Source organism: Doryrhamphus excisus, linkage group LG5 (assembly GCF_037039965.1).
Source record: "Doryrhamphus excisus strain RoL-2023G ecotype Guam linkage group LG5, RoL_Dexc_Guam_v1.1, whole genome shotgun sequence".
Classification (NCBI taxonomy): domain Eukaryota; kingdom Metazoa; phylum Chordata; class Actinopteri; order Syngnathiformes; family Syngnathidae; genus Doryrhamphus; species Doryrhamphus excisus.
In genome coordinates this window covers 10,609,085-10,625,829 of record NC_136361.1, presented here as the reverse complement: position 1 = coordinate 10,625,829, position 16,745 = coordinate 10,609,085, and the positions used below count along the sequence as shown (strand labels likewise).

Below are 16,745 nucleotides of genomic sequence, written 5' to 3'. Positions count from 1 at the left end.
GGGAAAAATGGCGACTTTTTTCTTAATATTATTGTCTTATGATATTATTATTAACATTCCCATAGTATTATAAGCGGGCAAGCACACCTTGGGTGTGACGGCTCCGTGCTCATACGTACGGTCGAGCGTCCTCACACAGTATACCAGTATACTAGTAGTATACTAGTATACTGGTATACTGCACTGTATGTACTGTACAGTGCATCCGGAAAGTATTCACAGCGCTTCACTTTTTCTACATTTTGTCATGTTACAGCCTCATTCCAAACTGAATTAAATTAATCTCTTACCTCAAAATTCTACACAAAATACTCCATTATGACAATGTGAAAAAAGGTTTTTTTGACATGTTTTGAATTTATTGAAAATAGAAAACAAAAAAATCACATTTACATAAGTATTCACAGCCTTTGCCATGAAGCTCAAAATTGAGCTCAGGTGCATCTTTTTTCCACTGATCATCCTTGAGATCTTTCTACAGCTTAATTGGAGTCCACCTGCAGTAAATTCAGTTGATTGGACATGATTTGGAAATATAATAACTGTCTATATAAGGTCCCACAGTTGACTGTGCATGTCAGAGCACAAACACCAAGCATGAAGTCAAAAGAACTGTCTGTAGACCTGCGAGACAGGATTGTCTTGAGGCACAAATCTGGGGAAGGATACAGAAAAATATCTGCTGCTTTGAAGGTCCCAATGAGCACAGTGGCCTCCATTATTCGACTAGTTAGGATAGAAGGAAAAATAAATGCAGCAATATTTTCATCCAGGATATCTCTATATATTGCTGCATTCATTTTTCCTTCTATCCTGACTAGTCTGCCAGTTCCTGCTGCTGAAAAACATCCCCACAGCATGATGCTGCCACCACCATGCTTCACTGTAGGGATGGTATTGGCCTGGTGATGAGCAGTGCCTGGTTTCCTCCAAACATGGCGCCTGGCATTCACACCAAAGAGTTCAATCTTTGTCTCATCAGACCAGAGAGTTTTGTTTCTCATGGTCTGAGAGTCATTCAGGTGCTTTTTGGCAAATTCCAGACGGACTGCCATGTTCCTTTTACTAAGGAGTGGCTTTCGTCTGGCCACTCTACCATACAGGCCTGATTGGTGGATTGCTGCAGAGATGGTTGTCCTTCTGGAAGGCTCTCCTCTCTCCACAGAGGAACGCTGGAGCTCTGACAGAGTGACCATCGGGGCCTTGGTCACCTCCCTGACTAAGGCCCTTCTTCCCCGATCGCTCAGTTTAGAAGGCCGGCCAGCTCTAGGAAGAGTCCTGGTGGTTCCAAACGTCTTCCATTTACGAATAATGGAGGCCACTGTGCTCATTGGGACCTTCAAAGCAGCAGAAATGTTTCTGTATCCTTCCCCAGATTTGTGCCTCAAGACAATCCTGTCTCGCAGGTCTACAGACAGTTCTTTTGACTTCATGCTTGGTGTTTGTGCTCTGACATGCACAGTCAACTGTGGGACCTTATATAGACAGTTATTATATTTCCAAATCATGTCCAATCAACTGAATTTACTGCAGGTGGACTCCAATTAAGCTGTAGAAAGATCTCAAGGATGATCAGTGGAAAAAAGATGCACCTGAGCTCAATTTTGAGCTTCATGGCAAAGGCTGTGAATACTTATGTAAATGGGATTTTTTCTTTTCTATTTTTAATAAATTCAAAAAAGTAAAAAAAAAACCTTTTTCACATTGTCATAATGGAGTATTTTGTGTAGAATTTTGAGGTAAGAGATTAATTTAATACAATTTGGAATGAGGCTGTAACATGACAAAATGTAGAAAAAGTGAAGCGCTGTGAATACTTTCCGGATGCACTGTACTACATGGTACACTAAAGTTGTACCGTACATTCAGCCTTTCCAGTACGATGTCTTGTTGTGTTTTGTAGATATTTGGTCCAGTCATGCAGATCCTGAAGTTCAAGACGCTGGAGGAGGTGGTGGAGCGAGCCAACGATTCTAAATACGGCCTGGCAGCTGGCGTGTTCACAAAAGACATCGACAAGGCCAGCTACATTTCCAACGCACTCCGTGTTGGCACAGTCTGGTAGGACACAAACTCCACCGGGGTTTCAGCCAACTATAAACAGGAAGTGCTTGAAGAACAGGCATGGGTTTTCCACTCCAAGTTTTGTGTGGTGTGCATCACGGTGGAAGGTGGAAACCTGATCATGCTGCCCAAGGGCAAGCGTGTGATGATGCAACTGTGCTGGTCCAAGCACGGATCTCTGGGGATCTCCGTGGCTAACGTCTAAAAAAACAAACAAACAAAAAAAACAACCACATGCCAAAAAAATTATTATGAATATACTCATGTTTGCAGCAAGTGAATGAACGCTGTGGTATTTGTTCCCCACAGGATCAATTGCTATGATGTGTTCGGGGTCCAGGCCCCGTTTGGAGGATACAAGTCTTCAGGGAACGGCAGAGAGATGGGAGAGTACGGCCTGGACAACTACACCGAAGTCAAAACGGTAACTGCTACCTGAATAGAACCCCACGCACCAGCAAATACAAATAGACGGTGTGGACATTGAAAGGGTGAAGGAAAATACATTTCTGGGATCACAATAGATGAAAATATGAGCTGGAAACCTCATATTACAAATATACAACATAAGGTGGCCAGAAATATTTCAGTATTGAACAAAGCAAAATTTGTTCTCAATCAGAAATCACTCCACACTCTTTATTGCTCTCTGGTTCTACCATATCTTACTTATTGTGTGGAAATATGGGCTAATAACTATAAAAGCAATCTTCACTCGCTAAATGTACTGCAAAAAAGGTCAGTAAGGATAATTCATAACGCCGCCTACAGAGAACATACTGACTCCTTATTTCTAAAATCACAAATACTTCAACTTGCTGATATAGTTCATCTTCAAACGGTTCAAATAATGCATAAGGCTAAAAATAACCAATTAGCTAAAAATGTCATTCAATACTTCTAGGACTATACTGCTAGGACTATGTTAAAAAACCATAGCATTTCAGTATGTGGAATCAAACTATGGAATGGATTGAGTAAGGACCTCAAACAATGCACAACGATGAGCCAATTCAAGAAACAATACAAGCAGTTGATGTTTGCTAAATACAAGGATGAAGAGTCTTGAACCAGTCATGATGTGCTATATATATCACTATATTGACACTTACTATGGTACACATTATGGCATTGGATGCTCATATCACCGCGTACTTCGGTACGAGGTACATTATTAAAAAAAAAAAATTAAGCCTTAAACTGTATTATGGAAAGCAGGAAGTGAACAAATGTAACAGTTAGTGATTGTAAAAGTACCAGACGGAAGAGTAGGATTTAATAAGCTTTGCTTCTTCCTACTCCTTTTGGACATGTGGAACTGTGAACTGATTATGGGATGCACTCAATTGTAATTTGATGCATGTTCAAATGAAATTAAACCATTGCCATTAAAACTGCAACTTTTTCTCTGTTTTAAATCACATTTTTCTCTTAATATTTTCACTTTCTTCTTGTAAAATGTTGTTTTTATTTCCAGCCATTCTTCTTATAATTGAGACTTTATTGCCAAAATATTTACCTTATTCCATCATATTATATGTAGTTTAGAAAAAATGACAACTTTATTTTTTTGACACATTTTCTTGAATATGACATGACCTTCTTTCACCTCACAGTACCACCAGTTTATTCTCCAAGTTATTATTTCACGTTAATATGACTTTTCCTTAATGTCCTGAATTTACCGAAGTACATGTAACATGACTTGCATTTCCCTCGTGATATTACCATGTTATTCTCCTTAAATTACTTTTTCTCTTTGCGTTTCACCTTTCTTCTCCCAATACTTTGACTTTATTCTTGTCAAATTTCTGCTGTATTTTCAATTTCTTTTGTTGTTTTCTTTTTTATTTTCTTGTAAAATGATCATTTTGGAATGTTCCACGGGGCAATAAAAAAAGGCCTGCACTTTGGATGCGCTTGTGTTGACATAAGAAAAGGCAGATGTGTGTGTGTGTGTGTGTGATGGAGTAAATGACATAAATGTACTTTGTGTGTGTTGCCAGGTGACTATGAGAGTACCCCAGAAGAATTCTTAAAGATGAAGCAGCAGCAGAGTTTGATTGATGGACGCGTTGGCAAACATCCATTAATGTTTGTTGAGGGTTAGTTTTGTGCCTTTTTTGGATAAAACATTTTTTTGCACACACAGTTCATACACTTTTTTACCATGTGTTATATTGTGTGCAAATTACACATTTTATAATCATAACACATCCTTTTGTTGCTATTAATAAAAAAAGCATAAAAACCAGTATGATATTTGAGCTGTTTGTGTCTATTTGCCCCCCCACACACATACCCAAAAGCCTGGGAAAGAACAGAAAGCCAAAGTCCAGAGTGAGAATGCAGTCTGATCCACTCACACAAGAATTCCTCGGCATTGCTTTGCCTTTTTTTTTTACATTTTATAGCCCCAACTCAGCCAAAAGGTTTACATGGCCACAGAGGCACAGGGAGGTTTTTCAGGCAAAGCTTAATGATGGTTGGGGGGAAAAAGGGGAAGGATTTAGTGTGAGTGAACTAAAAGAACAAATACAAAGAATGACGTGAGAAAATGTACACTACAACATCCTACCAAATATACTGTAATATATACCATAATACAAGTGATCCGTACCACATCCGTAATATGAAATACCATGTACAAGTACAATATAGGATACCATGAATTGAAGGTCATATATAGTAGTGTGTGTATAGTGTAGTGTGTGTGTGTATATATATATATACACATATACATACGTATGTATATCCTTAGTATGTACGTATGTATATAGTACACGTCAATGCTTTCAAAGGGTCTCTTCAGCCCTCTAGCGGTGAAGTAGGTCATTACAATAACAAATACCTTCCATCCTAGTCTGGACACGATTTAAAATTGTAGATTACACACTTCAACATACGTATGTTCTCATATTTTTTTAATTAAAAAAAGGATATTAAGAAGATAGTAAAAAGGTTTTCTATATATTTCTTAATAAAAATTATTGTAAAATTTAATTACATTTTGTCTTTAAATGTTTTCATTCTTGTAAAATGAGTTTTGTATTGGTGAGTGGTGAGAGCAAGCAAGCAAGGCACTGTGTCGGCTAATGATAGTTGATTTATTGAAGGCTAGAGACTCACTAGAGAATATGAGACGTGAATAGAAAAACTGTCAGGATGCACACTTTTCTCTGACAGCTTCCATCCTGGTGAGACACTTCTTACACACTGTAAAGTTCTTACCCGGCTTGGTCCCATTCTCAAGTTGCAAAGCGAAAAAGGACAAGGCCGGCTCTTGGAGAAACTGTTTAGCATTGTTGATGATGCCCTGGATAGATCTGGATTCTTCTGCTGCTTTTTCCATGGACTTTTTCAGCGAGGACAGCTTTTCTCTCAGGCGACGTGTTCTCTGACGTTCTTTCCGCAAAAGCTCGCTCTGCGTCTCGGCCGAGAGTGGCTCCGCATGTTCGGGCGATGGCGATGGCGACCGTGATGGGGTGCTGCATGTGGGAGAACTAACAGGTGGGCTGTCGCTTCTGGGGCTGTCTGTCTCCGGCTTACTGTATGTGTGTTCATCCAGGACAGGGGACGTACCTGCCGTGACTGGAAGGAAAAAAAGATTGCACATCAACTCTTCAGAGGCGGGGGCCGTTGGACCTATGAGACTGGGTGAGTATTCCGTCTGGAGCTGCGTGTCAACTCCCATTGTACACAATTTCCCCCAAATTAAGCATTTTCAAGCATAAAAATTGCCTTTAAGACCAGCAATCAACTAGTGAATATAGAATTGGGGTGGCATGGCGGTCGAGTGGTTAGCGCGCAGACCTCACAGCTAGGAGACCAGGGTTCAATGGCCACTCTCGGCCATCTCTGTGTGGAGTTTGCATGTTCTCCCCGTGCATGCGTGGGTTTTCTCCGGGTACTCCGGTTTCCTCCCACATTCCAAAAACATGCTAGGTTAATTGGCCACTCCAAATTGTCCATAGGTATGAATGTGAGTGTGAATGGTTGTTTGTCTATATGTGCCCTGTGATTGGCTGGCCACCAGTCCAGGGTGTACCCCGCCTCTCACCCGAAGTCAGCTGGGATAGGCTCCAGCACCCCCATTCCCATTCCAAATGAATGAATGAATATTGGGTAATATGAGTGTAAAGGTGACTATAGGGGTGTTATTTCATGTCTAGAGGGCTCCAATGTTATAAAAGTGTATTTTGAGGGTTTAACAGGTTAACAGGTTTTCTATGACCTAACTACAAAAATACCAAATTTATGATTCAGGACTCGTACTAAGGACTCACACAGTGCGGAAATTACTTATCAAGGTCTGGTCTGGTCATTTAGAATGTCGTAAACAGATTTTCCATGTCTTCTTTACCCTTATATTGGGAAATAGGAGTGTAAAGCTGACTATAGGGGTGTTATTTCTTGTCTAGATGTCTCCTAATAATGTCAAAAACATATTTTAGAAGGTCGTAAACAGGTTTTTTTATCCCTTATTTACTCTTTTATGTCTACTGTATTGAGTAATAGGAGTGTAAAGCTGACTATAGGGGTGTTATTTCTTGTCTAGATGTCTCTAATAATGTCAAAAACATATTTTAGAAGGTCGTAAACAGGTTTTTTATCCCTTATTTACTCTTTTATGTCTACTGTATTGAGTAATAGGAGTGTAAAGCTGACTATAGGGGTGTTATTTCTTGTCTAGATGTCTCTAATAATGTCAAAAACATATTTTAGAAGGTCTTACAAACAGGTTTTCTATCCCTTATTTACTATTATGTCTACTGTATTGAGTAATAGGAGTGTAAATCTGACTATAGGGGTGTTATTTCTTGTCTAGATGTCTCTAATAATGTCAAAAACATATTTTAGAAGGTCGTACAAACAGGTTCTCTATCCCTTATTTACTCTTATATGTCTACTGTATTGAGTAATAGGAGTGTAAAGCTGACTATAGGGGTGTTATTTCTTGTCTAGATGTCTATGAGACCTACACAGCAAATTTCTTGAGTTGAAAAATCTGGAGTTAAAGTAAAAAAAGAGTGAAAGAGTTGAATTTTTGGAGTTGATTTTTTTTAACCCTGACTACCACATGTGTTAAGGACTACTACCAGGCAGTGTCATTTTTTGGAGTTGATTTCATGGGTGTTCAGGGACCTGCGCTGACACACCCCTGGAGTTGGTGAGTAACTGTTTTTTTTTTTGTATTACCCGCGTTACTTAGCTTTAGCTAACCACCTTTCTGTTCATCATTCACCGTTCCTGAAAATGTTTATTGTTCTTCAGTCTGTGTCTGCTTGTCGAAAACGGTAAGGAAAGAAACAATTCCAAGTAGCGCCGACATGGTTGTGCGAAAAAGCTTTCTTTTTATAAGTCAGGGTTAGATAGGCTCATACAATGTTTTTTATATTTCTGTCGTAAAAAATTACTGTGTTTAACTGTGAAACAGCAGAGACAAGGCGGCACGGCGGATGAGTGGTTAGCGCGCAGGACTCACAGCTAGACCAGGGTTCAATTCCACCCTCAGCCATCTCTGTGTGGAGTTTGCATGTTCTCCCCATGCATGCGTGGGTTTTCTCCGGGTACTCCGGTTTCCTCCCACATTCCAAAAACATGCTAGGTTAATTAGCCACTCCAAATTGTCCATAGGTATGAATGTGAGTGTGAATGGTTGTTTGTCTATATGTGCCCTGTGATTGGCTGGACACCAGTCCAGGGTGTACCCCGCCTCTCACCCGAAGTCAGCTGGGATAGGCTCCAGCACCCCCTGTGACCATCGTGAGGATAAGCGGTAGAAAATGAATGAATGAATATTGGGTAATATGAGTGTAAAGGTGACTATAGGGTTGTTATTTCATGTCTAGAGGGCTCCAATGTTATAAAAGTGTATTTTGAGGGTTTAACAGGTTAACAGGTTTTCTATGACCTAACTACAAAAATACCAAATTTACGATTAAGGACTCATACTAAGGATTAATTTTAGATCTTTGAGGCCATCTCGGGCGGACTAGTGGTTAACGCGCAGACCTCACAGCTAGGAGACCAGGGTTTCTATTCCACCCTCGGCCAACTCTGTGTGGAGTTTGCATGTTCTCCCCGTGCATGCGTGGGTTTACTCCGGGTACTCCGGTTTCCTCCCACATTCCAAAAACATGCTAGGTTAATTAGCGACTCCAAATTGTCCATAGGTATGAATGTGAGTGTGAATGGTTGTTTGTCTATATGTGCCCTGTGATTGGCTGGCCACCAGTCCAGGGTGTACCCCGCCTCTCGCCCCAAGACAGCTGGGATAGGCTCCAGCACCCCCCACAACCCTCAGTGAGAGGAAAAAGCGGTAGAAAATGAATGAATGTCGTACACAGTAAAATGTTCAGTGTAATAATTTTTGCATGTAAAATTCATGTCAACTCTAAATTAAATTAACTATATATTAAGTGTTGGCTTTTAACACCGGTTAAGAGTTCATCTCCATTCGAGAGTCACAATTTACTCTCTAAAGATTAGTATTTTAACACCAAGAAGAGTTGAGTTTTAACTCTGAATAGGGGGTAAAAGATCAACTCCAAAAGCAGAGTTCTATTAACTCTCCTGTGGAGTCAATGGATGGTCACGCATGTCCACTCAGATTGAGTTGATTTTAACTCACATGCAGCAAAATTTGCTGTGTGCGTTTAAACAGTAAGGAACTTTCCCAAATGGCCAAAAGGTGTACACCGACCCTTCTGCTGCTTTGCTGCTGCATCCGTGCTGGAGTCGCCAGCAGCCCGCTTCCTCTTCCTGGGACCACGTCGTGTTGAGTCGGACTCGGGAGGATCGGGAAACTGAAAGACGTTCGGAACGGCGTTCCAGTTCAGCCTGTTCTTCACTTGCCGGTTGGAGAACTGGTCCTCGGTGAAGTGTTCTGCGCACAAGTGGCAGTTAGTGGAGATGTAGCATGTGGTCCGACTCAGCAGGTCTGTTCTTCTGGCGCTTACAACCCATTGCCGACATCTGACAGTGTTTTAAACATGAAGAAAATGGAAACAAATATTTAACTGGATCTGGATTTGCACATTCGACGCAGAAAACAAATGTTTTACTCCCACACATGGCAGGTAAGACACAGGTCAGCTATCACCAATTGGCTCTATTAGGAACACACATGGCATCATTAATTACCCGTACAGTAATCTTGTTATGATAATTGACTCGCGGTATTTACACAAAGCTACATTTACTTCCATAACGCCATTAATCATCATCACTCACACAACACAGATAGACTATATGGAACTACACTTTGAGTACATACACACTTGGCGTCTTGGCCACTATCCCGTTTGTTTATAACTACCGGTGTCATCAGTCAACAACGCATTTATGACACATACCTGTCTTTGTTTCTGGGAAACTTGAAAAATGATAAATCTGGTCTTTTCAATCTTCGATTTCTACAATTTATTGCCGAACAATGTGCCGAGCACATCTTCGAAGTGAACTGTACAGGGGTGCTGCCTACCAAAATGGCGGCGAAGCTCGCGCCCCCCAACTGTCGTCATCGTAGCGGAAAGGGAGGGACTAAGACCGCTTAGGATGGCAGTGAACAGAAGATGAGGCGAGTAGCTTTTGTGATTTAAAAAAACTCAGCAAAACAAAAGAACACAACAATGAAATGAAATGAATAAACTATTGCGGTGTCATTTCCGGTTAGTACGCGACCACTGCATTGGGCAGTGCTGAAACATTCACAAAGGTGACCACTCCAGTCCAGCAGGCAGTAATGGAAATTCATGGTACAAAAGGCGGACATTTTGCCACGGTAAATTGGAAGCTAATGGCCAAAAGTCTGTAAATGGCTCGATTTTTCCGTAATTGATAGTTTTCCTCGACCCTCCAATAGTATTGAAATGTTGTACTTTTAGAAGACGAAAATACCAATGAGTTGTATAGTTCTAAATGCTAACTGTACGATAGCAAGGACGACTGCTACCTATTTAGCTAATGCTAACAGTACTGTTTTTAAACTACACGAATTGATTGCTATGGTGACAATAGTGCTACTCCAATCGTAGTGTCCTAATGTCATAAAAAGGAAATTGGATGCATTCCCATTTGTAGCAGTGCTATAAAATTTTTAAATTTGGAAAATCAAGTCTGTGATTAATTCTCTCTGATAAATCATGACTTGAATTTTAATTCCATATCTCATTCACATCTCTACCCCAAATATTAAAGAAGTTAGATCAGTACAGCAGCCACTGTTGCCAACTTTACAGTAAGGAAAATAACTATTGGGTGTCGAGAAGACTCCAGATGATGTCATCATCTAATTTGCATGTCATTTGCAAATGATGTATGCTGTAGGAAAAGACATAACCCCTAAGTCAATAAAATACCTTAATTAACTTTAGAATTGTTCGTTAATAGTTTATTAATTTAAAATTGTCCATAATTTCATAAAAATAAAATAAAACTTTAATATATTATCTCAGCCAGAGCCTCTCAAAGTTCAGCTGGGATCATGAGAAACCTACTAATATAGTAGGCTTATTCATTATTTTGTGAGCTAATCCACTTTATTTTTCTAATAAGTAGTAGAAATAGACTAACAATAAGATATAAACACGCCTCTGCTTTTATCTAGGCTAACAGAGGATTAAGTAACATTTGTGTTTTAGATATGGCGATGTAAAACAGTGCCAGCTCCACCCTCGCGGCTCGGAACCTGACTGGTTTCTGCCAGCTTGTGGCTGCCTTTGGGTGGGCCGGACCTGTGAGAACACAAGATACCTGCTTACACTTGTGAGTCCCCTGCCTAACAAAACCCCAGAAAAAGTGGCTAGATTTATTGTTTGTTGAGGAAAAATATGTCATCAAGAGGGGTCGGAATGTTGCCAAGTCGAGTGACCAAATCACCATTTGTCTTTCTGTCATTTCTACAAACTATTATTACAAGTATTATTACATATCTTTGCATATTATTATACGAGAACAATTGTTTTAGTAGAATTAACTTTACAAAATATGGCTTTATTTCATTATTGTATACATTTTTTTCATCATTGAGCATGTGTGAGGTCACGTGGTCCCGTGCTAACAGACTGGAGTGAACATACGGCAGTGAGGAAGTGGGCAGGACTGGCCAAATCTTTAGTACTTGGGGCCCATAGGTTTTTTTTTAATTATTTTATTTGGGCAAATATATGAAACATTACAGTGCATTTCTTACATCAATCAAAATATAACTTTCCAATATTTACATTTGTATTCAACTATCTGATCACAAGCCCAAAAGGAGTAGGCTGAGGCAAAAGCTTATAAATGTCTACCCCTTTTTACAAGATATAATCATGTTCATGCCACTGTCTTGTTTTCCCCTGTTATTAATATTATTGTAATATTATTATTGTTATTATCATTATTATTATTATCATTATTGTTATAATCTTTAGCATTATTACCATCATTATAATCATCATTAATATTACCATTTTCATCATTATAGTTGTAACAATTTTTGGAATTGTTTTTTTTTTAAATTATTTAATTTTACAGACGGGTGGCACGGCGGTCTAGTGGTTAGCGCGCAGACCTCACAGCTAGGAGATGAGGGTTCAATTCCACCCTCAGCTATCTCTGTGTGGAGTTTGCATGTTCTCCCCGTGCATGTGTGGGTTTTCTCCGGGTACTCCGGTTTCCTCCCACATTCCAAAAACATGCTAGGTTAATTGGCCACTCCAAATTGTCCATAGGTATGAATGTGAGTGTGAATGGTTGTTTGTCTATATGTGCCCTGTGATTGGCTGGCGACCATTCCAGGGTGTACCCCGCCTCTCGCCTATAGACAGCTGGGCTCCAGCATCCCCCGTGACCCTCGTGAGGAAAAAGCGGTAGAAAATGAATGAATGAATGAATTTTACAGACTTCATTGCTTCTTGGTTTGGGGTGTTTCTCTCACCCTAGCAACCAGAAGGAAATTGAGACCAGATGTAGAACAGGCAAAGGCCGTCCTTAAACATGCGGACATAGTAGGGCAAGGCCGACAAGGCATCATTCATTGGGGAAAGAGAAGCAGCAGACGAGAGCAATCACTGGATGCAGCCTGAGATTGGGGATGATCTCAGTGAAAAACCCCACTTCCCTCCTGAAATGGCAGCAACTAACCTGCTGTGTTAGTTGAATATACTAACATACTAACTAAGAGAACATACTCTTACATAACTCCTTATTTCTAAAATCACAAATACTTCAACTTGCTGATATAGTTCGTCTTCAAACAGCTAAAATAATGCATATGGCTAAAAACAAGCAATTAGCTAAAAATGTCAATACTGGACCTATTCCAGCTTTATTTCCTTGGATTTGTGCTTCCCACCAAAACTGTTTGTTTTCATTTATTCTACCCATAACCTGCCTCCAGGCACGCCCACTCCACTAGTCACACTACTTCGTGACTACTGTGAACAAAACTTTGTAATATAGTGGATATAGGAGTTGATAATAAATGAATAAAGTCTTTGGAGAGCTAATTGAAAAGTGTTTAGGAGCTACTGGCAGCTCAAGATCTACTGGCTGGAGACCCCTGACTTACCATGTATGAACTCAAAGAGTAGGCACTGCTGGTGCTCCTCCAGCCTCGCCTGCCCGAGAAGGAACACTCATTGTCGGACACACTTTATTAGAGGCACCACTGGTGCCGTGGACCGCAGACAATCTTGCCACAACATCGGTAGTGGAAGTGTAGTCATTGGACGTTTTTTGTGGGACTACCGTGTTCCAGACCTCGTTGAGCACTGTGATTCCCCCCACCACCGTGAACATACAGCGTGTCTGACATTAACGCACATTTGGCGAGAACGCACCGCTTCTGGATTCGGCAACAGTTTTTTTTCTCTTGCTGGGAATCACCGACTACAGTAATTTCTGCTTGAGCTTGTTTCGTAAACACAGACGCTAAGCTTGGTGGACATCAGATAGCGAATCGTGCCAACAGCCATGCCCATAAGGAAGCCCACTCCTCTGTGAAGAGTTTTACCATGCCTTTCTTAACCAAATTGACTGACTGGAGTGGCCAATTAACCTAGCATGTTTTTGGAATGTGGGAGGAAACCGGAGTACCCGGAGAAAACCCACACATGCACGGAGAGAACATGCAAACTCCACACAGAGATGGTCGAGGGTGGAATTGAACCCTGGTCTCTTTGCTGTGAGGTCTACGCGCTAACCACTCAACCGCCTTTTAGACAGACAATGTAACATAATATACAATTATTCATATCAAAGACTTACCTGTCGCCAGAGACCCCAGAGTGTTCAGCACCTGGATATGCACTGGGACAGTGCGGCTCCGGCAGATGGGTTTATCTAACCCAGTTCAGCACATAGATCCAACAGCATTGCTCTAGGTCACAAGGGTCACCAACCTTTTTGAGGCTGAGGGCTACTTCGTGAGCACAGACGCTATGAAGGCCTACATGACCTGTTTTGCGGCAAAATTCCAAAATAATAAAATTGCACAGAGTTAGGATTTCTATCTCTACCTGTCCAACGTCAAAGTTGCCGCCTCCGCCCGACCTGCAGCCTTCTAGCGTTCCCTCACCAGTGTGGCGCCTGCACTGTCCCGCAGGAAAGTTTAAGACCATCCCATCCTCATGACTGAGGGCCCTGGTCTATGTGGTAACAGCCGGGTTCTTCAACAGGACAATCCTGCTGTTCACAATGCTGGCTTGACCAAGGACTTCTTCAGGGAGAATAACATCACTCTTTTGGACCATCCAGCATGTTCCCCTGATTTAAATCCCATAGAGAACATTTGGGGATGGATGATGATCATGATGATGATGTAGCCCTTTATTCTTGTCACTTATACAGAAGTACAAACGAAATAGTGCAATCATCCGTCTATACATATACAACATACTATGCAGTGAGACAAGGGGTGACAGGATGGGATGATTGGGTGATGAAGGGGGGGAGAGGGGGACAACGAGGGGGATATAGCGGCGAAGGCGTTGGATGAGGAGGGGTGGGGGGAGTGCCTGCTTCCTCCGCCCAAACTTGGAGTTCAGTTCGCAGGTTCATTGCGATACATAGCAGTTACCATGGAGAAGTTGGTGGTGGGCCCAGAGAAGAGAAACAACATTCCGTGAAGAAATAATGGAGCGTCAGAGCTTCCCACTGCAGCAATATCTTGGGAGAAGTTGTTTTCACAACATGACCTTGGTTAGCCGTGGTGGGGACGCCGAAATCCAGATTAAGAATATTGTTTGGGTTAGTTGGGGCAGCCACATTCCGATAGACCAGGTCACTCTAGTGTCCATTCTGGTCTCCCAATTGATCCAAATGGCAAGGGAAGTTTATAAAAATGGCCATCAGTTCCAAACCCATCCATCCATCTTCTACCACTTATCCCAAGTTGGGTCAGAGAGTGCCAAAGCCGCGGACCGCTTGGCCTGCCGGTACCTGTCAGCTGCCTCCGGAGTCCCATGTGCCAAAGAGGCCCAATAGGACTCCTTCTTCAGCTTGACGGCATCCCTCACCAATGGTGTCCACCAACGGGTTCTGGGATTACCCCCACGACAGCCACCAACCATCTTACGGCCACAGCTCCGATCAGCCGCCTCGACAATGGAGACACGGAACATGGCCCATATGGACTCATTGTCCCCCGCCTCCCTTGGAACATGGTCGAAGCTCTCCCGGAGGTGGGAGTTGAAACTGTCACTGCCAGTCGTTCCCAACAGACCCTCACAATACGTTTGGGCCTGTCAGGTCTGACCGGCATCCACCCCACCATCAGACCCAACTCACCCAGGTGGTTGACAGCTCTGCCCCTCTCTTCATCCGAGTGTCCATTACTTATGGCCGCAAGTCCAATGACACAACCACAAAGTCAGTCATCCAACTGCGGCCCAGGGTGTCCTGGTGCCAAGTGCACATGTGGACACTCTTACGCTTGAACATGGTGTTTGTTATCGACGAACCATGACAAGCACAGAAGTCCAACAACATAACACCACTCGGGTTCAGATCAGGGGGGGCCGTTCCTCCTAATCCCGCCTCTCGAGGTCTCACTGTCGCCGCCAACATGAGCATTGAAGTCCCCCAGTAGTACAAGGAATCCCCCGACGGAGCACTCTCCAGTACTCCCTTAAGGGACTCCAAAAAAGATGGGTATTCTGAACTGATGTTTGGTGCATGAGCGCAAACAACAGTAAGGACCCGTCCCCCCACCCGAAGGCGGAGGTACACTACCCTCTCGTTCACCGAGTTAAACTCTCCAGAGGACTGGTTCTATAGCCCTTGCTATGCGTCGAGGTGAGTCCGACTATATCTAGCTGGAACTTCTCAACCTCACACACCAGCTCAGGCTCCTTCCCAACCAGAGAGGTGATATTCCACGTTCCAAGAGCTAGCTTCTGTAGCCGAGGATCGGACCGCCAAGGTCTCCTCCTCCGTCCGCCACCCAACTCAATCTGCACCCGACCCTTTTGGCCCCTCTCATGAGTGGTGAGCTCATTCATGTCACCTCTTTGGGCTGTGCCCGGCCAGGCAGGTATAGGCCCGGCCACCAGACGCTCGCCGTCGTGCCCCTTTTCCAGGCCTGGCTCCAGAAGGGGGCCACTTTGACCCATGTCTGGGCAAGGGAAAACTTGTTTAAACAAAGTTTAATCTCATCATAAATCAAATCATATCAACTTTATTTGTAGAGCAACACAAAGTGCTTTACAGAATTAAAAACAATTACCACAATTAAAAGGAAAAACAATTACTAAGAAAGCCCCTCCCTACCACCCTCCATACTAGACACACACACACAGTGGGGAGGCATGGCATGGCACTGAGGATCAAGGGGGTAGATATGGTAAAAGCAGATCAGATAAATAAGAAGGTGCAAGGCCGTTAAGACATTTAAAAACCAGTAAGAGAATCTTAAAATCCATCCTGAAGCGGACGGGGAGCCAATGTAGCCACCAGTGTAATGTAATGTGCATCAGGGTCATTATGAGCGACTCTTTGTGTGATCCCTCACCAAGGACCTGTTTGTCATGGCTGACCCTAACAGGGGCATAAAAGCCCCCCCAACAACCTAGCTCCTAGGATCATTGGGACACTCAAACTCCTCCACAACCATAAGTTGCGAGCTCAGGGAGGAGGCGTGACCAAACCAATTTTTGAAATGATTAACAAGAATGGTGGAGCTACTCAATTCTTAGTCTATTGAGACATTTTTTTCTTCTGGTTTGGAGAGTTTTTTTGTCATTTTGGAGCGATGGCCTTAAACCTTTGCATATTGTAGCTCTATTTAAAAAAAACTCAATAAGATCCAAATGTCCAAAAGGTAAATTCTAGCTGTTTTTTGATCTGGTCTGTGTACACATAATAAAGATGTGAATGCATCTTGCGGTAGTCAAGTGACAATAAAAAGTGTCACTGTTCAGTGTTAGAGATGTTTGTAAAATTACAAGAACGTTTTTTTTTTTACATGTATTTACTATTATTATATGGTTATATTATTTACTACAACTTTTTATTAACACATTTTGTCTTGTAATTCTGACTTTATTCCCTAATTATAACTTTTCCATCAACCTAATTTTCCAAAAAGGTTTTGTTTCTCATTTTTAAAAAAAAATATTATAAAATTGCAACATTCTCTATTTTGTTTTTATTCTTGTAAAATTACAAAAATGAATTTTTGGTGTTTTATTTTC

The 16,745-nt window shown here is 41.9% G+C and overlaps 2 protein-coding genes across 3 annotated transcripts in view; one reads left to right on the top strand and one right to left on the bottom strand.

The window, feature by feature from the left end:
* LOC131105183 (aldehyde dehydrogenase, mitochondrial-like) overlaps positions 1-4,331 on the top strand; it is a 35,659-nt gene extending 31,328 nt beyond the window's left edge. Inside the window, exons 11-13 of the mRNA XM_058053047.2 lie at positions 1,904-2,061; positions 2,374-2,488; positions 4,071-4,331. Of these exons, the coding sequence (XP_057909030.2) occupies positions 1,904-2,061; positions 2,374-2,488; positions 4,071-4,103 (306 nt within the window). The 3' untranslated portion in view covers positions 4,104-4,331. The remainder of the gene's footprint in view (positions 1-1,903; positions 2,062-2,373; positions 2,489-4,070) is intronic.
* A 542-nt stretch (positions 4,332-4,873) lies between these two features.
* On the bottom strand, positions 4,874-9,590 carry LOC131105188 (uncharacterized). 2 transcript variants are annotated; one of them, XM_058053054.2, is made up of 3 exons: positions 9,423-9,589; positions 8,771-9,042; positions 4,874-5,655 (listed from the first exon to the last, which is right to left on the bottom strand). In XM_058053054.2, exons 1-3 carry the CDS (start codon positions 9,515-9,517, stop codon positions 5,225-5,227), a joined length of 798 nt encoding a protein of 265 aa, XP_057909037.2. In that variant the 5' UTR covers positions 9,518-9,589; the 3' UTR covers positions 4,874-5,224. The 2 variants fall into 2 exon arrangements, 1 of the variants encoding a protein (XP_057909037.2); XR_009119893.2 differs by having other exon boundaries at positions 4,876-5,655; positions 8,771-8,953; positions 9,423-9,590.
* Between the last annotated feature and the right edge of the window lie 7,155 nt (positions 9,591-16,745).